Genomic DNA, 23409 nt, shown 5'->3' with positions numbered 1-23409 from the left:
ATAACTTGCGAATTTGCTTGCAATTCCTTTCTTATTTCATTTTAAGAACGCGGCGCGTAAAATAACGACTCTTGCTACCTCTCAACTGGGCTTGAATTCTATTCGATATTTAAACTCTGAAGTCTATCGCATAAAGTTGTTTTTGGTACCAAGAATTACTTAGTTTAGGAAAGAGGTCGCGGAAGTAAACAATCGAAGCTTAATTTATTTTCTTTTTTCTACTTTTATAATCTCAGGGCGTTTGGTTATTTTCCTGATGGAATTGAAATTTGATTTCTTATTATATTGATAGTGATATTGATATGTATAAGTTTTTACTTCTGGCAATACCCTTTTAAACCCACTTTTAATAATTTGGTTTGTCGTAAGCGAGGAATGATTTATTTATTGCTTGCATTAGAATGTGTTGCATGAATTTCCAAAAGTTGTGTAGTTACCAAAATAAGAATAATCTTTTTTTATATATTCATTACTTGGTCACTTTTGTCGCCTTTGAATTAGATAGAACAATCGATAAGTCACCTGATTAGCTATCTAGGGTATGCTTGTTTCTGCGATTCATTTTAAGATGTGTGCAGCCTGCTGATGTGAATTGAATCGAAACTGTTCGGCCACGCGACACTCATCAATCCGAATGGTCGATTCCTTATTTATCTGTTACATATAGGGTTTGCACGACGGATCTGAAATGTACGAGATGATATGTGGATCCGGATCCAGATCCGGATAATTTCATATATTTCGGATCTGGATTGCAAACCTTAGTTACATTGGTACTATATATCTATATTGAATTTTTTTATAGTTTTCTTAATAAACCTTATGGCTTTTGGCTTGCGAAACTGTATACCTACCGTTTTACATCTTGCAAAAGTTGCTAAGCGGAAGACCGACGACCAACGTAGAGTTGTACCTACAACTCGCACATATACAGCTTAGAATAGTCCAAACCTGTGCAAATAATATAGGTACTCAAATTCCGTTGTCTTTGTAATTTCTAATATTGTTAGTATACTCTGTATACTTCGAGAATGCCATATGTTCATGTGTTTGTTTGTTTGTTTCAGACTGGTGCAGGCCGCCCGGCTAGCCGCCGCTCCACCCACCAAAAGACGACCCACAAACCAAAGCCTCCAGTCATATCTTTCGTTTAAAATCTAAATATAAGCACTATTTTTTAAACCTTTTAACGATAAACCGTACATAGTATACGCTAACTCCCAAACAGTACAAATTAATTTAAGTCTGAAGTGATCGGTATTTACAATAAGAAGAACAAACGAGCGAAAGAAAAATCTATCAACGACCAGTATTTAAACGTTCCAAAATAATAGATATCGTTAAACGAGTGCACAAAATATTTATCGATCGTTAACGCAGTCGACGCATTTTTCTAAAATTCAGCCAAAGATTTTATAAAACCGTAGTTAAGACTCGTGTGTAAACTGCCTCTCGGGGATTTTTATATTTATTTGTTAGTGATTAACGAAATTGTGATTAGTGTAGTGTAAACCAGTGTGCCGTATAACCGTAATTTAAGTGCTATTTAAACAGACTTTAACCAATTAACTTTAGGCAGTCAGAGTACAAATATCAAGTTCCAGTGCAGCGAGTGTTCATAGCGAGATAGACTTAGTAGAGCTTATTTTTGTAAAACTTTACGTGTTGAGCGTTTGTGTTGCGGTGAGGATGAGGATCCGCTACCGCCGCGGAAGGGCGCCATGAGCGAGGCGCTGCGGAGCGAAGCGGGCGCGGACGCGCACCTGCCGCCCTTCTCGACCTTCGTCGGAGACATGGCCGAGAACGAGCAGCGCATCCTCGCGGCCGACGCGCGCCTGCTCGACCCTGGCTGGGAGTACTACGAGCGCGGCGACGCCGTCTCCGTCATCGCCAGCCAGGCGCAGTACCGCCCCTGGGAGTCCATGCCCATCACCGTCGGCGCCAAGGACGCCATCCTGCGCGCCGGCTTCTCCTCCCCCCTCGACTACCAGTCCGTCACGCTGCAGCCCATCAACAAGCTGCCGTCCTTCCAGAGCCAGTTCCAGACGTTCCCGGAGACGACCGTCATACCAGAGACGGGGCTGCCGAGCGTGACGCCCGTGCCGGTCACGGCCAGCCCCACGCCCAGCGCTAGCCCTAGCCAGCTGACGCAGCTCACGCAGCTGACGACGCCATCGTCTCCCGCGCACCTCACAACCCTGGCGCAGGTCACGCCGCTCTCCACGACCCTTACTACGCTATCGCCTGTCAACGCTACAACATTCCATACGCTCACGGCAGTAAACGCCAGGAGTTACCCCATTGTCCCGGCGCCGCTGCAAGCCCGGGAGCTCGCACCCGCCGGACAAGCTTACATTGACGACCGGCACATACAGCTATACCAACCAAATATCGCTACGATCAATGCTTTTCCTACTCAAAATGGCATTTTACACCAAAATGGGACAATCCTCCATCAAAATGGGAGCTTACTACAGAACATTCAGAGTCCAACCGTGGTTCACGTGTTGAAAAACGAGCCGTTCGATATGAAATCGCTCCAAGAGAAATACACACCGAACGGGCTACATCACAGTAATTTCCAGAACCCGATGTTGATAGACAGCGGGTATGAGAAGAAGAACGGTTTCGGGAACGGGTCGTCGCCCACGAGATCGGATTTTCGGAAGAAAGAGAGGCGGAAAATGCGAGCGAACAGCTCAGAGTCGGACGGGTCTAACATGGAGATGGGATCTGAGAGCAGCGGGCAGGTGGCCGCCGTGTCGTCCACCGCCGGCTTTAAATCGCCGCTCCATGGGGCTCCACCCATGAGCACAGGGCCCATGGATCTAGACGACATTTCTTCAGAGAAACAGGTAAGAAAATAAAGCTAGTTTGTAATATTTATTATTATTATTATTTATGAATGCACAGGCAGCTTATAGCTGATATGTGCACATCAATGTCCTGCACTTGTGTTTTGTTATTGTTCGAACTTTGATCGACTTAGCTTCTTAATCTCCTGTAATCAAAAAGATTGTACATAGTTTCAAAGGCACATTATATCCGTACTGGGAAAAATCAAAAACGACAACTAATGTCTCTTTCCGCGAATTGGCGAATTGCGTAAACAAGTCGCCGGGGAACGCAAAAAGCCGACTGAATATCCGACGAAAGATATTAGAATTCTCAGAATTTCATCCGACTACACGGCGTTGAAAGTGGATATTCGAGAGATCCCGAAAAAGAGAAAGTTTTGCCGTAATTCCACCTTTTATTATTCGGGGAGCAGTTTTTATTCTCTGTTCCGAGTTTCGGAATGGCCGAACTCTCTGTCTTCGCGGCTATAAATTTAATAGTTAGCCGATTCGGCTGCTCCGCCAATAAATTAACTTCTTCTCTCGTTTAAAACACAAATTAAAGTGGGGCGATTTACGCGTGTCCTGCTTAGAAAATTTTATGAGTCCCATCCCATTCACAGCGAGTGCAATTAGGCAGTTTGAGGGCCCGTGCCCGGCGCGGTTTTAATTATATTACCGCGCGAATATATTAGCGGCTCTTATCTCTCTCGCCGTACTTCTGTGTCAAAGAAAAGTGAAAGGACAACCAGTCCTACTACGTTCAGAATAATACTTTGGGAGGTTATCTTTCTATGGTAACATTTATTTGATCTTACATTCGGAATAAGGCTCGATGCCTAAACTTATAATTAAGTACTTCTTTGTCTTACGGCCTGATGGTACGATACGGACAATTTTAGATGTTTGCGTCTAGTTGATTCGATGCTCATCGAAATTGTTTTGGTCCTAATAACTTGGTAAATAATGAAACGTGCCTATTAAATTATTAAGTAACACTATATATTTTTAGTATATGTTTAAGATAAGCATCAAGCGCGACAAATTAAAAATTATATTAACATTGTAATTAACACGAATTTTCTTATTAAAGTTGCATTTTTCTCGTAGCTCAACATAAGGCTAAGAAAAAAAGCTTAGTCTAAGTGCTAGCTTTGTATTCCAATAGCTTACCAATCAGCTTAGTTTTTCCAATGTAATAAGATCCCCGATTGCTAATAATTATTACAAATCCCGAGGTCCCTATTACACTAGTCCAAAGCTGGCGCGTTTTGTATAACAACCCTGTAGAGACGGCATTCCGCAGAAATGTCAACATTTCCTAGTCCAATAACGAACACCTTGAGCCAGCTGCCTTGTACAATAGGCACTAATTATCGTTGCCTATGGTTTTTGCTTCACTCTATTTCAGATGTTAGGTTAAATGGTAGTGAACTCACTCAACTGCAGCGGGTATTTGACATATAGAAGATGAAATTCAATTACAAAGTCATTCACAAAGGCCTATTCTTGTCTGTGCTATTGACATATTGATATTAGATAGAAAACACTTCCTTCATCGCTCAGCAAAACTCAAATATGCGCGCGGCGTCGTAGGAACCTACCTACTGATAATACCAATAGGTATACACCGTGTTTTGATTGAATTCCGTTAACTTCGGGGTATCTGTAAGTACGTTTAAGGAAACTATAGCGTTGTTGTAACACGGGCATTACGTTGAACTTAACCAAACAATTGAAAACTGACATATCAATGTCATTTCGAACATCAATTGTCCGAGATAGTACTTAGGTTTTGTAGCAAATGTATTAACTCATACTAATCAATATGTAAAGAGGCCCTAAGCCAAGTGTACACGCTCGTAAGGGCCTTATAAGAAAAAATATATATATTTTGTCCGAAATGGAATTAATTAGAATACCGGTGTCTTTGAGAAAGTTACTTAATTTAAGCTCAGGGATGCACCCTTGAAATTAACGGGAAAAAAAAACGGTGTATACTATTGGGTTCTGATTTAATAACTGAATATAGAGTAACCATACTTAAAAATTAGTTAAATGTTTAATAATTAGGTAACGGGTTTGGGTCGTATCTAGTTCAGCAGTTCTCCATTGCGGTTCAGCGGGAATAAAGGGCCCAAGTCCCCTTCTCCAAGTCCCATCTTTGAGCCAGGTACGATTCGGGCCGGGTTATTTTAGATGTAGTTTTATAATATTTTGACTCGTGTAAAAATTTGGTAACCTTATAGATGTGCAAGTTGCGGAAAGTTTCCAAAGGGTCGGAAATGTACTCGGAATTTTCTTGAGCAGTTACAGAAATGTATGAAATTTCCATTTTACCTTTCGGAAAGTTTCAATCCCTATACAAAAATGCGAGATATTTCTGAAGCTTTTATATGCCTAAAAGATAGATATGCTTAAGTTTATTTTTTAAGGTCAAATCATAATCGCGTCCACACGGTATTACATTGTATGACTTCATAAATTCACGATTACATTAATACAGTCAATACATAAAAATGACTAGTTTTACTGTATCTGCACATTGCATCGCACTCAATTGCACTCAAACGCACTCAATAAGCTAGATTATGAATGACAGACAGTCCAAGTGAGTTTTACGAGTAAGTTGAATGCCAGTATTGCAATGTCGGAGTAATTAAATGCCATGACTTGTAAAAAGGGTGGCACATGTGGGGTAGGAGTTAGTCACTACGGTGCATGTATTTTTTATACCCTATGCAGATATTTCTTTTCACTTTTGGAGTCAATTGCCCCAGATCAAGATTCAGCAAACATCGTATCTTCTTTTTTTAGGGTTCCGTAGCCAAACTGTCAAAAACAGAACCCTTATAGTTTCGTCTTGTCCGTTTGATCGTACTTAAGTCACAGAGATTTATCAAATACAAGGTATATTGCATCGCTACTAAGTTAAAATTATAGAATATATTTTTTTAATAGGGCAATCCATACATGCAAGTATATGTGTTTCTTTTTTTAATTAAATATCTCAATATTAACGCATGTATTCTCAAATCATTAATTTGAAGGTTAAGGTTACTAAAAAAGTTGTTTGAAATGAATAGGTACTTTTTAAAATACTGGGTTCCGAAAAGATATACCCTTTTGCTGGTATGCGTAGAACGTACGGATACGGAAGTCTCCACATGCGTGGACCGACATGGACTTGGCCGGTTTTTATTTGTTATAAAATGGGCTGATATCAAAACTTAGTCTTTTATTGGTTTACTTTATAGGCATTAATTAAAGCTACAAATACCATTAGAATTAATGCATTACAAAAAGCTCCGATTCCCACTAGCTTGTTTAAGTCGATGAGGCCATATTGTGGCTAAATATTTAAAGTCAAACCAATATTTAAAATATTTGAAATGCATATATTTTCATTGCGTAAGTTTTGACAGTTGTATGTGCTCATTATTCGCACGCCATTTCTGAAAAGTCTAATTATTTTAATAAAACTCTTAGTCATGCAACATCAGTCGGTGTAATTATTATATTTAAAAGCTTTTAATCAAGCCAATTCGGCTAACATGATAATTAGGAGCTTTTAAAAGCTTCGTGTCTCCAGAGAAATGTAATCATTAACGAATCGACCGGTCGAGCTTTTCCGCTTTTTTCATGTCTCGTTTAAAATTTGCAAGTTAATGCATCGATTTTTGAAAGCTTGATTATGTTTGCAAGCTCTTTCTCATCGCGTTGAAAACAAATTTGACTTGTTTTTTCATGAAATGAAGTTTGTAACCACCGTTGCTCGGTTTTTGATATACAGTCTTAGAAAGCGAATGCAATCTTTAGCTAATTTCGTGATATGCAAGTCATTACACTAAAGGTGTGAACCCTAAACAATTTCGACCCCTATTAGGTTTTCCTAATAGCGAGTTTGTGTTTCTTCATAAAAGAGTTAAAACTGCGGTGGAGGAACACACGCGTCTATTTAATCGCGGCAACGGAACGCCCCCACATTACACACCGGATGAATAAGCGGGAAAACCCTATTTCTTGAGGCTGAAAATGTACGGCATCTCTAGTACTATACCTTTTCGTTTTATTCTAATTGAGTTATACTTTACATATTCAACGTATTCGCATGAACATGTGGATGACTTTAACCAACATATTACCAATTCGACCAGATGGAGTGTACGAGTAATATAAAGTTATTCCGTGCAGGTTTCAATTCAATCGATTGTCTATTCAAATAGATTGTCTATTCTATTTCTGTCGAAACGGGTACAATACTTTTAAAATAAGCTAATTGGCGGTATCTACCTAAGCGTATGTCAATATTTCAATAAGGTTAAAAATACAGTACCTAAATTCGTAGTTTGACATGCGATGACAGCCGTCACTGTCAACGTCGTTTTTTTGATAATGTGACAACAGTTCGCTAAATTCAGTTTGTTTACTTTTCATTTATTCACCTTGAAAAATTCGATAATTAACTGGCCGCAATTCCATTTGGTTTTTGATGGTTAGTGATATCGCAAATATTGATCGCTGTTTTCATAAAATTTTCAAGTACTTATGTGACTGCATTCGAATACAACAGTTTTCCAATTAGGCAATGGCATCGAAGCATTACAGCATGGCAGTATCTTATTATGGTCGCCATATAATCAACAAGCTGTATTTATTTTCATGATAATCTCTGATTAGTATTCTTATCGCGGTTTTCACGTTGCTGTTTCAAATTTAAACAAACGGTATTCGTTGATCGTCAGCTGTTCGACGGTACGATCGGCCCCGATTGCACCCGAAGATAACCGACTCATTTGGAATGAAATTGTGCAAAATGGCGGCGCGCGCTCCACAGCTGTTGTGGATTTTTTATGATACTTGAATTAATTTGATCATTACATTACGTTACATATTTTATACGGAATACCACCCAAAGTGTGATTAAATTGACTATTTTTGCATCATGGGGCATTTTCATTTTAACTTGTAGTTTAAAACGCGACTTAAGTCGTGTTCAGTAACATCTAACCGTCACATGCCTGACAAAATGTATGGGATTTGACATTGACCGGCAGTTTTGGGACGATTGCTAACCGACCCTTAATGGTACACAGTTAAGTGGAAATGCCCTCTGGGTGTCAGCATTGTCCAAGGTTAAAAAAGCGGCCAAGTGCGAGTCGGACTCGCGCATGAAGGGTTCCGTACCATTTAAGACGTATTAAAAAAAAATCTACTTGCTAGATCTTGTTCAACATTTTACCACTTTGGACACACATTTTACCACTTTGGAACTGTCTCTCGCGCAAACTATTCAGTTTAGAAAAAAATGATGTTAGGAACCTAAATATCATTTTTGAAGACCTATCCATAGATACCCCACACGTATGGGTTTGATGAAAAAAATTTTTTTTAATTTATTGACGTATTAAAAAAAAACTATTCACTAGATCTCGTTCAAACCAATTTTCGGTGGAAGTTTGCATGGTAATGTATATCATATATTTTTTTTAGATTTTTCATTCTGTTATTTTAGAAGTTACAGGGGGGGGACACACATTTTTTCACTTTGGAAGTGTCTCTCGCGCAAACTATTCAGTTTAGAAAAAAATGATATTAGAAACCTAAATATCATTTTTGAAGACCTATCCATAGATACCCCACACGTATGGGTTTGATGAAAAAAAATTTTTTTTTTTAATTTTTATGACGTATTAAAAAAAAACTACTTACTAGATCTCGTTCGAACCAATTTTCGGTGGAAGTTTGCATGGCAATGTATATCATATATTTTTTTTAGATTTTTCATTCTGTTATTTTAGAAGTTACAGGGGGGGGGGACACACATTTTTTCACTTTGGAAGTGTCTCTCGCGCAAACTATTCAGTTTAGAAAAAAATGATATTAGAAACCTAAATATCATTTTTGAAGACCTATCCATAGATACCCCACACGTATGGGTTTGATGAAAAATTTTTTTTTTTTAAATTTTTATGACGTATTAAAAAAAAACTACTTACTAGATCTCGTTCGAACCAATTTTCGGTGGAAGTTTGCATGGCAATGTATATCATATATTTTTTTTAGATTTGTCATTCTGTTATTTTAGAAGTTACGGGGGGGGGGGACACACTTTTTACCACTTTGGAAGTGTCTCTCGCGCAAACTTTTCAGTTTAGAAAAAAATGATATGAGAAACCTCAATATCATTTTTAAAGACCTATCCATAGATACACCACACGTATGAGTTTGATGAAAAAAGATTTTTTGAGTTTCAGTTCTAAGTATGGGGAACCCCCAAAATTTATTGTTTTTTTTCTATTTTTGTGTGAACATCATAATGCGGTTCATAGAATACATCTACTTACCAAGTTTGAACAGTATAGCTTTTATAGTTTCGGAAAAAAGTGGCTGTGACAGAATCGGACAGACAGACGGACATGACGAATCTATAAGGGTTCCGTTTTTTGCCATTTGGCTACGGAACCCTAAAAAAGGATACTGTAGGGGCATTTTTTTGTGTCAATGTTACGCATTGGCGTAGTAGGTAGATTGATTACGACGTCAATGAGACTTACCTTGAGTAACAGTGTCCAAATTCACAAATTTCAGTACGTGAGAAGTTCTAAATTGGGATAAAACACAAATAGGAGACCTCCTTACGCGAACAGAGTTATAAATTATTAGGAAAAGCCAAATTGTATCAAAACTATATTCGGTAAATACCTATTTAATTTCTGCAATTTAGGAAAAAAAATGTCGATCAGAGTTCCTATAACAACCGCTATTTACTTATTTTTTCTATTGTGCTAGGTATGTTCTGTATGATTACGCCATAATATTTACCTAGAGTCCGTCTAAGCTAACTTTGCACCGATTTGAATAGAACAAGGTGAGATAGTGTCGTTATAAGCGTCATAATTTCATAGAATTTTACTTTATCATTCCAAATGCTATGCAGTTAGCTTGGTCTGACTCTACCTATTTTGTTGCTCACTAACAACTTCATATTATACGTCTTTGCAATTATATTCCACTGCACAAACTTTAAGAGGGATTGGCCGTTTCTCCATATAAACGTAGTCCTCATTTTCCTCTCTGGATATTAACATTATGGAAAATATTTTTACATAATTTATATATTAATCATAGCTATGCCACTTTGTTTGACTTTTTTAGATTTTTTGATTGCTTATTGTATTAGGAGCGAAAAACAGAATTCATACAATTTTTCAAATTCGAGAAAAACCAAACGTAGGGGCATGGCTGTGGTTGATATACAACAACTTGATTAATATTTTCAATAATGTTAATATCTAGAGAGTAAAATGAGGACTACGTTTGTATGAAAAGGCGATTTCGCGCGGGTCCACCGCTTTCGTCTTAATATTCAAACGCAACATAATACCCGTAGCACAGACTACAGACCCCAAGACTAATAACGTACTCGAGTGAGCTTTGCACTCCTTCATCGCAGTCGCTTTTGGGTGTCACCACATTGCTTGACGTCGAATCAGGTTTTAGCCGGTCAGAAATAGTTCTATACGTCTGTTAATAAGAGCGTGTATCAATGTCATTCGCTTCTTCTCGTATGATACAAGGCAGCCGGTTAGAAGTATGAAACTTTATCTGTTCAAGCCGTTTCGGCCTCAACAAATGCGGTAACACCCTTATCGTTACGTAAACTTAGTATTTAGATACATGAACATTAATGATGATTTATCCCCAGACAAAGAAGAAGCGCAAGCGATGTGGCGAATGCATCGGTTGCCAGCGCAAGGACAACTGCGGGGACTGCGCGCCGTGCCGCAACGACAAGAGTCACCAGATATGCAAGCAGCGGCGCTGCGAGAAACTCACGGAGAAGAAGGTTAGTTACTTGCTTAATTTAAATACATATATGTACTACTATCGGCACAATCTAGTTTAAACGGCATTTTAGCTAGACGAAGTCGTGTTTTAGCCAAACGAACACCTTTTTTTTCTTTATTAAAAGTTGATATAATTGGAAAAACATCGTTTTAATAAAAGATGAAACAACTTTTTGGAATTTATAACTTTATAAAAAGCTGGTACCGGACCGCGACAATTATATTCGCGCGTCCCACGTACTTTTACTAAACGCAACTAATAGAAACGTAGTAGTGATCAATTTATATTAATATAATTGGTTATTATTGGTTCGTTTGGTGCTATGTGCTAACACGAATATGGATTGTATTATTCGAATTAAAAATATTGGATTGAATTAACAAACACATCCCTCGCAAGGCATCCTCGCATATCGCTGGTGGAAACGCAACCGTATAACTAAACTGATTTCAACTAGCGTCCGATTTTATGAATAAAATGAATTGATACTTTGAAAAAGACACTGCGAAATTAAAAGCTCGTTCGATCTCAACTCTTTTCAAATCGATAAATCTTTGTAACGTCACAGACATCGATCGCATCATGTCATGACAGTAGTTGCGCTAGCTAGAATATACTAAAGAAAAATCAAGACCCTGTATCATACACGGTTTCGTGGTAATGATAAATTTCAACAATATTATTTCCGAAAGTTAATGAAGTTAGCAAGACTGATTTAATAGTCACAAATTCTTTGCACCCACATGGGCAATAGTTTGGCAAATGTCGCATATAACATTTTATATCCAGACCTTGGCACTTGAAATTCATTCACAATTTACGATAATTTTTCAGGCCGGTCATGTTTCATTCAATGTAGGATATCTTGAAGAAAAACTTGTGGATGACGCAAGTGCGATATGACTTATTCAACGGAAGATTTGCATTTGTTATTCCATTGCGAAGTATAAAGCTACAGACCAGGAAGTACAATTGTTGAAAGTGTTTCAATATGTTTTTCAGCACGGCATATCAGTTGTGTGATGAAACCACTGATTTTACCCATTAAGTCTTGTCAAATTTATTGTAAAAACGAGAAGAGATCGGCATATATGTACTAGTATCATATGCCCTATTTTAAAGATTCACAGCGTATAAGTAGCACTAAGTCCTGTTTTCATATACCTAAGTACAATATTATTCACTGAGTCGAATTCACTTCCTAAGGTCACAGTATTTATTCATAAGCACGCCAGATCTACCTGCTATTGAGGTCTTTCATAATCAGACGTATATATTTGCCACAACGTCGTATCCAATTTTTTTAAAGAACTAGGCGAATAAGTCGTCATCTTTAATAAATACAAAATCGAAATTCAAAACAAAGACACTCGTTACCATAAAATCGTAATAAAAACATAACCGCGGAGTTAATAGCCCGTGAAAACATCGTTCGTGCTGCTCTCTCGAATCTACGTCATTATCTGTCTCCTTTTATTATATTTGGTTTAAAAATATGAACATTTAGTATAGGTGCCTAGCGACTAAAAACAACATGGAAAGAATGTGATTCTTTTTTCAAATTCAGAACTTTCCTTATTCACAATTCAAACGGCTGAAAAAAGCGGCCAGTATTTCGCCGGCAAGTTTCGTCCGAAGAAAAAAGCGTCGGTACTCCACTTAATTTACGATTATAACTTAACGGCTACGAAGGAAGTTTAGCAAATTAGTTTTAAAACAAGCACCGTAAAGCTTAGAGGGAGGCAACCCCCTCCGTAACACCTTTACTTAGCTCACCTAATTACAAATCATCTTGCGAACGAGAATTGTATTAAGTTAATCCGAAAATGTGGAGGTAATTGATAAAGGGCTAAGTGGATTTTAAGACGAGTTCAATCAGAAAGACCGCAGAGTACGCCAAATCCTAAATGAAAAAATATTGGGCGTATGTAAATAAGGGGTCATCCATTAATACATCACACGTTTAGGGTAAGGGAGGGGGTCAAGCTAATGCTACATGTTGTGACAAGGAGGAGGGGGAGTCACTTTAACTTCATCAAGAACCGAAAATATATTTTTTATTTTATTCGCTGTCCATTAAAATAACAAGTTTTTAGAACGATATTCGTTTTTATTCGTTCCTAATCAGTTTTAGTGTATAGCATGACTAATATTCTTTTAACAAAAAAATTTGATAACATATTAATAATACCTCATTCGATTTGCCGATTTTATTGAAATCAAAATTGCCAAAAATGTGACGTTACACCAGTGTGACAAGGAGGGGGGAGGGGTTAATAAACCTAGAAATTCGTGTGACGTAATGAATGTTTGACCCCCAAATAAATATATTTTAAATTAATATTCTGAAAAAGCTGCAACAAATTCGATAAAAATTACGATATATCGTCACAAAGAAGAAAATCGACACAGCTAGGTCTTTTTGCTTGCAAAAATTCTTTATGCCTGGTTTTAGCGGTCACCCAAATATGTATTTTACAAAATAATATAGGTTCAGGCATTCAGGACAAGTTAACTTTAATCTTTATTATAAATTCTGATTTTCGCTCTGATACAATTAATAATATTAAAAAAAGAAGGAAAAACATCATTTCCTGCCCTGGATACTGTGCTTTTAATCCATTTCTCAAAGGCCGGGTGCGGCCATTAAGTCTATGATCTTTGACACCTGGCGTTTATCTTTCGTTATCTCTGACTTCATTCATTTACTCAAATAGAATGTTCGGCCAATATTTGTGCCAACTTGTTGAATTAAAATATTGTTTAAAGTAATGTAGGAATGAAATTGTACATGTGCAATAACAACATTCTCAATCAAAAAAGTGTTAATGATTATATGAACTGTTTATTTCTTATTATATTTATTGACAAGCTTTGACTTCTCTAGGAATTGAATTTCTAAAGTAGGCTACACATTTTTATTCCAAGCGTTTCGTTTTGCATTGTACAATTTAAATTTAAAGAGGCAGCTCTAATGTTAAATTGAACCCACTGATAATAGACACATGCTTCTGATTTTTAAAACTACATTGTATCGATCACATGTCGCCCTCATCGGCGCACGCGTCGCGCAACAGTTGTCGATGATTTTACTGTATGGGTATTGTGAATACGTAAAGTCGTAAAGCCAACAAAAAATATCACAAAAATCGACGAATAGGCAATGTAATATTTTTATATTTTATTTATTTGACGACTCGTCTGGCCTAGTGGGTAGTGACCCTGCCTATGATGCCGATAGTCCCTGGTTCAAATCCTGGTAAGGGCATTTATTCGTGTGACGAGCATGGATATTTTTTCTTGAGTCATGGGTGTTTTCTATCTATTTAAGTATTTATAAATATTTATATATTATATATATATCGTTGTCTAAGTACCCTCAACACAAGCCTTATTGAGCTTACTGTGGGATTTAGTCAATTTGTGTAATAATGTCCTATAATATTTATTTATATCATTTAAGTTTCATATTTTTAAGTATGTAGCTTTAAAAAACAATAAAGGCTATTTGTCCCATAGATATAGATCCAAAGTACAAATATGTTTCTATAAACGAAGACAACCAATGCCGTTTGTAATCTGTGACATTTTCCTAAGGTTAACGACAGCTGTAATATCGTTCAAGTCTTACAATATAATAGACACATGCTCAATACTGATAAAAAATCTTTTTTTTTCTGCATTGTACCTATCACATGTCGGCCACGGCGGCGCGTGCGGCGCAGCTGCCCCGTCCTCCAATCAGAACGCGCGGCTCACAAACGGACCGCCTTTAGGATTTTTATCGATCGCTACCTACCTATTGTTGGTCAAAGGTGTTTTTCGGTTGATTAAGATTAAATAATAAGTTTGATAGCAGTGTAGCAGTTGGTTGTTTGAATTCAAGTTTGTTTAACAATCATAAAGCTGACCATTCTGCTTTAGAAGTTTATGAAGGAAACTTAATCGAAATAATGGACTAATTTTAATAATAGGAATAGCTAAAAACGTTTTTGTAAATATAGGTAATGTCATTTGGTAGAAATTGTATAGGTATTAATTTTGATATCTTTTCGTCTTAAGTATTCGAAATAGAGTTTATTATAAAATTATTCCTTTAAAATCTGGATCAAAATTATTTCAGGAAATCTTCATTTTTATTTGGTCAAATCAGTCCGTTTCACGAAGAGCAAGGATTCGTAAAATGAGTCAATAAATAGAAATAGAAATGATTTACAAGAAAGATGTATCACCTTCACTGAAATTCAGCTAAAATCGTGAATTACGCTACCCCACGAAAAACAAATCTTTTAAGTTGAAATACTTTTTAGAAGTTCTAGCTAAAAGGTTAGGGTTTTGTGTGAAATGTTGCCGAGTTAGGAATAACGAACAGAGAACAGAGACTTCAGCTCTTAGCGGAGGTGGAAAATTGCCTGGGCTAATTTTGGTTTCTTATAAGTATCTTCCGTCAGCAAGAACAATTTTTCGGTGTAGACTACGTCGTCATGTCACGTGATACGTGATATAGTGTTTTGATTTCTGGATAAAATGTGTTGGTAATGATGTAACCAATTCAGTTACTTCACTAGGATCCTTGATAACAAAAATAAATAAATAAAATAAAAATAAAAAACTCTGAAACGAAGTTATGCTAAAATAGATGAATGCCTTTTCCTTTATTATATTTACACAAATATATTTTTGGTTTCATTTGGCCTTGTAAGCTAAAGTAAGCGTTCCTTCATGTTTCAGAAAGATAATTCTCTTAAGTAAATAAAAACAGCCATGTACACAAATGGGTGAGCGCCAAAAAGTGCCTCGCAAAAGAATAACGCTTTCCTTCGCCGTGCAAACAGTCTAGCAATAAACATTACTAACAAACTTGTCCATAAATCTGCGTTTATCGTCCATTTTAATTGCTTTTTTGTTTTCTCGAATATTTAGTGTACCTACAGTTTAATCGACATTCTTTTTCGGCACCGATTTATGACACAGAAATATGTCGCCATCTTGAAATTAAAACGAATTTATTGTTGTTATTGCAATTTGATTATGGTTTACGACTTTTATTCCATTTTCGGCGCTGTAATTTTGTTGAGACAATTTCTTGGGAGTGCTTTTTTATTTGTTCAACTTATTTATAGTTGTGAGCTTTACATTACTTTTACTGTGTTATTATTTTTATTCAAGATCCTTAAAAAAGAGTAATGTTGTATTACATATATACATACTATTACATACATTAACTTAGTCGATTGTTTAAGGACCAATTTCTAAATCGGATATCCCTAAATTGAGTGACAAACATTTTGAAAAAGGAATTAAGAGCTGGCCCGTTGGCCGATATATCACTGTCAGGCAAAAAAATCGAACGTGGAACCACGTGAGTCCACCCAATGGGCCGCGCGATTATAACGGTCGGCGGGAGTTTACACTTTTGATTTTTTCTTTTTTCCCGCACGTGCCGCTGATTCAGCCGGCAGATGTTACCGGTTCTCGCCGGTTTTTGTGCTATCAGCTGATGTAACGTAACGGATAGGTCATTAATGATGCATCTTGCATGCATGACTTACAACTATTACGTATAACAAGAATTTCGTAATTGTTTTTTTGTTTTGGTCCTGAAGGCATTACGTGAGGCCTTTGTAGAGTAAAATAATGATTGCATGTTCAATTATTATTAATATAAAAAATGTTTGTAGAAAAAACACCATAGTATCCATTTTAACACTGCGCAATCTGTTAATTGAATCTGGTGAATAACTATCTATACTGTTTACGTAGATACCCACCGTTAGCCTTTCTGTTAAATGCTTTGAGAAGCAAGTATGCTATATTTTGAATTACATAATACTATCTGCGTACCATTAATTAAATACAACATTCTATACTAATATTGTGGTAAGATTGGTGTTCTGACAATAACTTAGTATATTAAGGGAATTTTCCTATAAATTGTCAACATAATAATAGTACCTAATGTATATACAACAATGATATTTTTTCTTAATTTAAACCAACGCTATAATTCAAAGCCGTATCGTGTCCATTAACTCAAAGCTTTGAGCGCAGTGCATTAGATTTTTATTTTTGCGCGACATATTATTTAGAATTTAGTGGAGTTTCCCTGCATTTTGCTGCGCTTTTGCTCACTGTGCAGTTAGTTTAGTTTTAGTTTGCGCTTGTAAATAGCTTTTAGCTTTTAACGGTAAAAGGTAAATTTACATTGTTTTGTAACTGTTTGTGTACATATTTTTAACGAATGACGAAAGAGTGGTTCGTTTACTATAACTTATATGCTAAAAAATAATGTTGCTAAATAGGTTGATCTCAGTACTTCAGGCGACCTGGTACAACTCACTACCTACTAGTAAAATTGAAAGCATTTGACTTACGGTGAATATGTGTAACTACAATGCTGTGAGCATAGCTTGAATAATTGAATGAAGATGCTGCAGTGTACTATGCTTAATTACAGTGCAAACGTCATTGTTAAACAATTACCTTCCAAAAGCTATATTAAATAAGGTATCTACAAAAAGCTTAGAAATAATAGTAAAACTTTTTTCACGCCGGATTAGGATGCGACGGCAGCTGCGTGGACTTTTTCTTCGCTCATTTCTTGAACGCTAAGTGGAAGTACTTCCACTTAGTAAAAAAAATCAAAAGATAAATAATCAAACAAATAATTTTTAAACTGAAAAAAAATAATTTATTCAACATACATTTGTTAAGTACAGCATACCTGTTTTAAAAAGCATGACCGCGATATGCTTGCATCAAAAGGACCATTGTCGGTGTATAATAAAAATTTAAATAGAGAATTAAAGCTGTGTTCGTTATAAAACCGTTTACAAAGCCGGTTCTCAGCATCTGCATTAATTTAAATGTTCCTATTTTAAAATCTGATAGTTACTTTTTTTGAAACGTCTGAATATTCATCTTGCCAGTCAGTTGCAAGCTCCCGAGCGGACGAGAGCGACAAATCAATACTTTTTCTGAGCAAAGACTACCCCAATGCACGCAACTAATTCATACAGCCTAGAACACGATATAAATAACTCTATCTACACACATTACCGACCTCTTTTCTACATTTACACACACATGCGCAGGCAGGTCGACCAATGGCGTCCCAGTTTTATAGTGCATGTGAAGTGCCTGTCCAAGTGTGTGTAAGTGCGTAAGGGGTGCGTCGATGCACCCCTTACTATGACGATACGAAATCGAAGGCGATGCATTTTATTTTCTAGCTTTCGCGCCCACGATTTACTATATTATTTTGTTCCCCTATAATCTTAGAATAATTTATGGTTTGCAATAAACTTTTGAGAGTATAAATCTTTAGAATTATTACTCATATCGAATATATACAAAAGGGCAGTTATACTGCTTAACCCAAGTTTTAGAAAGCTTTTATTGTTAAAACGTAGAATAAAATGGGTTTCTAACTGAAGCTTGGTTATAAATGTATACGTGAGTGCATCCTTAGCCCCCGATTGCAATATCAGTACTGTACTGTTTTATTAATAAAAAAATAAATAAACGGAAATCGTATTATCCGACGCATATTTTCCCGGCGACCTTTTGGTAATATTTCTTGAATAGAAAATTCTAGGTAAAGTAATCCGCAGAAATAGAAATAAATCCTTCTCTATGCTTGTATAAACATTAGATAGGTGTGTGTGTGTGTGAGCTAGGGGTGCGTTCAGAAGCAGTGGCGGTAAAATCGAGCGTGCCCACGCATTCACTTCCGAGCCCCAAGCGCTTAACGCATCTCTAATTACAGCCTTCAAGAGATTTTAACACATTTTTATAAATATGCGTGTGCTGTGCGATTTTCTAAGCTGCCAGTAAAATTTATGCGGGGACTTTGGATTTACAGTCAGACCAAGCTAAGTTGGCAACGATTTTTATAGCCCAACCTGTGAGAGTCTTAAGTACACGTCATAATTTCATAGATGTTTGACGTTTAAAATAACACTTGTACTGTCTTGGCTATTAAAATCCCTGCCAATTTATCTTGGTCCGACTCTAATGGTTTTCAATATCGCCGACGCCTTTTTTAGTAAATTTCTGTACACCAAAATTACATAAGTACGTTAGGAAATTGCTTATTCTACCTGAGTGTGACGCTCCTGGTATGATTAAATATAGGTATAGGTAATGTTATTAAATAAAAATTTCCGGGGTACTGAGAACATATCACAGCATGTAATATGTTATTTCCATGACGAATGCTTTACTTGCAATGAAATATATTTAAGACCAGTCTAACCAGTAAAATATATTTCGATAAACTTGAAAACCGTTTTATTTATATTTCTGATATCAAAACAATTATGAAATTATTCTTCCTTACATTACAATAATGAGATTGCAATTCACATTACGACTGGTAATAAATTACTTTTACAGCTCCCATGACAATACCCTATTTCCCAGAGAATTCCCTGGCGAAATAGATTGATGGGCTAACTAAATGGCAGGTGGACTGCCGCCCTTAGATAAGCATACATGTTGTTAATTTTCTCATTTAAAAATAAAATGCATTATGCAACTCTTTCAAAAAAACTTATATCGAAAAAACATACAAATGTAAAGCAGTCTAATTATAACTACCTACATGACAATATTTGAAAAGGCCCCTTGTAAGCATAATAATTTATTATATGACTGATATGCAATAGTTTCAAGAAAGTTAGATTTGATACACCAGCCATTTTTGTCACTACCCTTGGATTAAAACAATTTTTAAGTCAAAAAAATAGCTCACAATTATCGATTTGTTTTTATACGTACGTGTTGTATATATACCTACTACAAAAAGCCTTTTTATTTTACCAAAATAGTTATTAGCGATATTGTTTGTTTCAATAAAAATACTACTTACTAACACTGACTTGCTAAATCATTAACTATTCCAATTAGACGCATTTACCTCCTTAAACCACCCCCGTAAAAAAAGGAAACCTAACCTAAATTAAATGCTCCACTAGTCAACACAGCCGAGTTGCCAGGAAACAAAATAGGTTTTGAAAGTAAATCATCTAGAAATGCGTGGCTCACTAGCTCTCTATAAATGGACGTGCCTACGCAACTAGCAGTTCAGAACATGCGCTTCATTACGCCCGCTGGCGCAGCGTGAGTTCTCATTCTGCATGTTTGAACAATTTGAACATGTTAGATTTTTTAAGGTTACATTTACATATAACGTGGTGGCGACATTTTATTTTTCCGAAAAGGCATTCACAGGCACACTTGAATTTGGAGCTGAATTGTCTATCGTGTCACGAAAATAGAATATGACGGATTTCCGTGACCGTAGCAAACCAACCACCGCCAAAGGTCATGCGCCATTCGGCCATGCGGTCTTAAATTCAGATGTTTCGAGAGTCGATGATAGCCAATATTTATTTTTCATTCGGTCGTTATAATTATCTAAAGAAAGTTTTATAAACTTAGTTAATTCCCCATTCATTCGTTTCTTTTTCAGTCTTATTCTAAAACGAATCCAAAGCCCTCGCAGCCTTCCTTATGTCTTCTACCTTATTTACCTAGCTCAATTAGCAGCACATGCCTATGTGTTCCACCCCGTGTGTGCACAGCTTAAGGGCCTGTAGGGAGCATGCGTAACCTACAAATCTGCTGTAGGCCATTGTGACATGTACCTACGACCTGCTTTTTTAATAAAAAGAAAAAGTTTGAAGTTTTTCTTTTTAATTCAGGAATTATTAGAAACAGGAGTGTTCCTAATTGAATCATTGTGTTGTATTTTACACATTTGCAGTTACATCGGATTTGAAAGTTTATATTCGAATCAACGAATAGGACAAAAGTGTGAGCTTTATCTATATTTCTATTTTATGCTTTCTATCCTTTGTTTGCTGATTTTGCTGAAGAGACGACAAAGAATATTTACATAGACAATCAGTAATCCTAAAGGAAACTAAATAAAACATGAAATGGAAATACAAAAGATGCTGCTTAGGAAACGGTAATGTCATGTGAAAAGTATGTATGTATATTTTCTTTAAGAGAATCTGAGAATCAATCATCGTAAACAAATATTTTCCATCTCTGTAATAATGAAAAAAAAAACATAAAATGAAGGCTATTTTCCGTTCAAGTTGGTTGCTTATGCCAATACAGTTTCCGTACATATTCCCGTTTATTTTCATACACAAGTGAGTCATTGCGGCTCTCATCGAACAATCAACGGCAGGCTAACGACCTCCAGGCCACCCTTATGCCGCCAGTCACAGCAGACCCCTGGAGTATCAAACAACTCGGGCTTGGAGTGAATGCGCTAAAGCCTGATTTTCGCACTTTTTTGTAATAGTACATTAGTTGTGTACTTACATACAACGTTGTTTTTAAACGACCATTGAGTTTTTTAAGTTTTTACTCTTGGACTTTGCTGCTGATAAGGTGGAATGCTTTCTGCCGTAAATAAGTAACGAAGAAATTTTTTGCGAAAAAGCTTGGCGATCATCGCCAAAATGATATGAATTTAAATATGAATTTTGACTTTATCCAAATATATTAATGTATATAATCGTATTAGCTACTCTGAAACATGTGTGGCTTGACATAACAATTCAACCATAAACCCATATTTTTTCTGAATAGTACACCTGAAACATATCTTGTTCTAATAGTTGGGGTCGCAGCGGAGGCCAGGTTGCACTGGGAGGGGTCGCAACTTGGTTATTGTGTGACCCACGCACTGATAGGTAAATTGCAGTTTTTTTATGCACCGATGTAGGCTACGAGGGAGATACCGTAAACGAGGTAAATAGAGATGCGTCAGCTTTTGATACGCGCAATTAGTGCTTGGAGAAAATGGGGTTTAATGGAGGATAAATAAGGGATTAACCCCCTTATTCACAAACGTGTACTAAAGTTACGATGCCGCTAATCATCGTTTGTCCCTTTCCGACGTATTGGTATGACGGAAAGGGACAAACGATGATCAGCGGCATCGTAACTTTAGTACACGTTTATGAATAAGGGGGTAAATGTGCAGTGAGAGTATATTTACCTACTCGGAGATAGAATAAATAAAACAAATACATAAATGAAATTACTCAATATGTCTGTTAGTCGAAATGGCGATGTGTAAAATGTATATTCTTTTTACGTTATTAAAACCTTTAATTATAATAAACACAAATGGGTGGAAAAACAATTAAAAACTTAAATTAAAAACTTATAAATAAAAAATTTGTCCCAGATCGAGACCGCTTGGCAGGGTGCCCAGAAGGCTGGCTGCATTGCCCCTCTGGATAGCAATGCTTATCCGCTGGGCGAAGTACAGGCCAGCCCTCTGGTCACCCGAAGCCTCTATAAGGCGTTTTGCTAACTCCTTATAGAGGCGGCGCGCGCTAGGCCCCCACGGCCCTAGGGTTTCAACCCCAAACGCCGCAAATATGTAACTACTGCCGAGGTTGACATACTTGCGACGCTTGAGGCTTTCGGCCGAGGATGCAGCCGCACCAGCGTCAACTTTGGTGCCTGGAATATGGGACGGTGCCAGGGTATCTACGCATGTAGCATCCCAGACAAGGGGCCGTCCCATACTCCAAGGCACCAACGTCATTCCATCAGGCCTCTTGCCATCATCCCTGACCAGGCCGTTTGGCTCGAGGAGCGCCGGCACCTTGGCACTAACAAAGGCCCTACGGATGACGTCATTGATGCTGGCGTGCCGAGGTATCCTCCCAGCACTTCGGCTGCAAGAGAGGCCGTGGTGGCCTAGGTTGTCTACCATGACGCCGCATTGGCATCGGTGAGGCATGTTTGTTGATGCTCCTATTCTAAGGCAAGTGGCCAACCGGAAAGTTGAGTTGTCCAGCAAAGTTCCTATTGTTGGTGATGGAAGTGCCTGCAACCACAGACCCGACTCCCACTCCGCTGTCGCAATGAGACGAGCTCGATCTGTTGGACTTAGTGCCGTCTCTAGGAGGCTGTTCCTTGTTAGACGACAGAGAGGCTCGTCCCACTGCCTTTGCGAGCATGGGTTGACAGGTGGGTCTGTGTTGGGGCATGTTAGTGACCATACGTTCTTGGCCTCGGAACAGTGCGCAGCCTCCAGGACCCCAAGGGAAGGGGCTAAAATTTTCCCGATAAGGTTTTGAGCACCGTGTACCGAAGCCAAGAAAGCAGGTAGCGCCACGCTGGAAATTTTGCGGATGCCCAGGCCACCCAACCTAACGGGCAGGCTAGCCTGGGTCCAAGTTCTTTCCCCAAAAGATATGTTGAAGACGGTGGTGAGAGTTTCTAAAATTAAATTGTCCAAATTTGAAATCAAAGTGGGGTGTTTCCAAAAGTGTGATCCGCGAAGTATGTATGTAAATTTTGGAACAAAAAGACAATGTTTCATTATACAATAAGCCGAATGTATGTTAATTTTAGTCAAACGATGTGAAGATGCCTTGAAATTTTGAATTTTTGTATTTATAAAATTTCCAAAAGATTGGTCCAAGATGGGACAGCCAAGAAGATGAAGCGTTTCTTTTGTAATAATTTTGATTCCGGGGGCAAGTTGGTTAAATTGTTCCAATGTGCGTTCTTTGTTTGGGCAGGACTCTGTTACAAAGAGTTCGCATTTCGAGAAGTTGAGGGATAGGCCGATAGCTATGAATTCAGTTCTTAATTTTTCTAAGTCATTTAAAACTGAAATCGCTTCACCGCCAAGGGTCCCATCGTCTAGATACCAAATATTTAATTTTGAATTTAG

The 23409-nt window shown here is 37.4% G+C and overlaps 1 protein-coding gene across 4 annotated transcripts in view; it reads left to right on the top strand.

Annotated features, from left to right (window-relative positions):
• The window catches only part of LOC133519799 (methylcytosine dioxygenase TET-like), a 143735-nt gene that overhangs the window by 11095 nt on the left and 109231 nt on the right, over positions 1-23409 (top strand). For all 4 annotated transcript variants that reach the window (XM_061853907.1, XM_061853906.1, XM_061853905.1 and 1 more), the window contains exons 2-3: positions 1068-2855; positions 10546-10686. In XM_061853907.1, coding sequence (XP_061709891.1) covers positions 1722-2855; positions 10546-10686 — 1275 coding nt within the window. In that variant the 5' untranslated portion in view covers positions 1068-1721. The remainder of the gene's footprint in view (positions 1-1067; positions 2856-10545; positions 10687-23409) is intronic.

Source organism: Cydia pomonella, chromosome 7 (genome assembly GCF_033807575.1).
Source record: "Cydia pomonella isolate Wapato2018A chromosome 7, ilCydPomo1, whole genome shotgun sequence".
In the NCBI taxonomy this organism is placed as follows: Eukaryota; Metazoa; Arthropoda; class Insecta; order Lepidoptera; family Tortricidae; genus Cydia; species Cydia pomonella.
The sequence above is the reverse complement of the archived record's forward strand: the minus strand, read 5'-3'. Positions and strand labels throughout refer to the sequence as shown.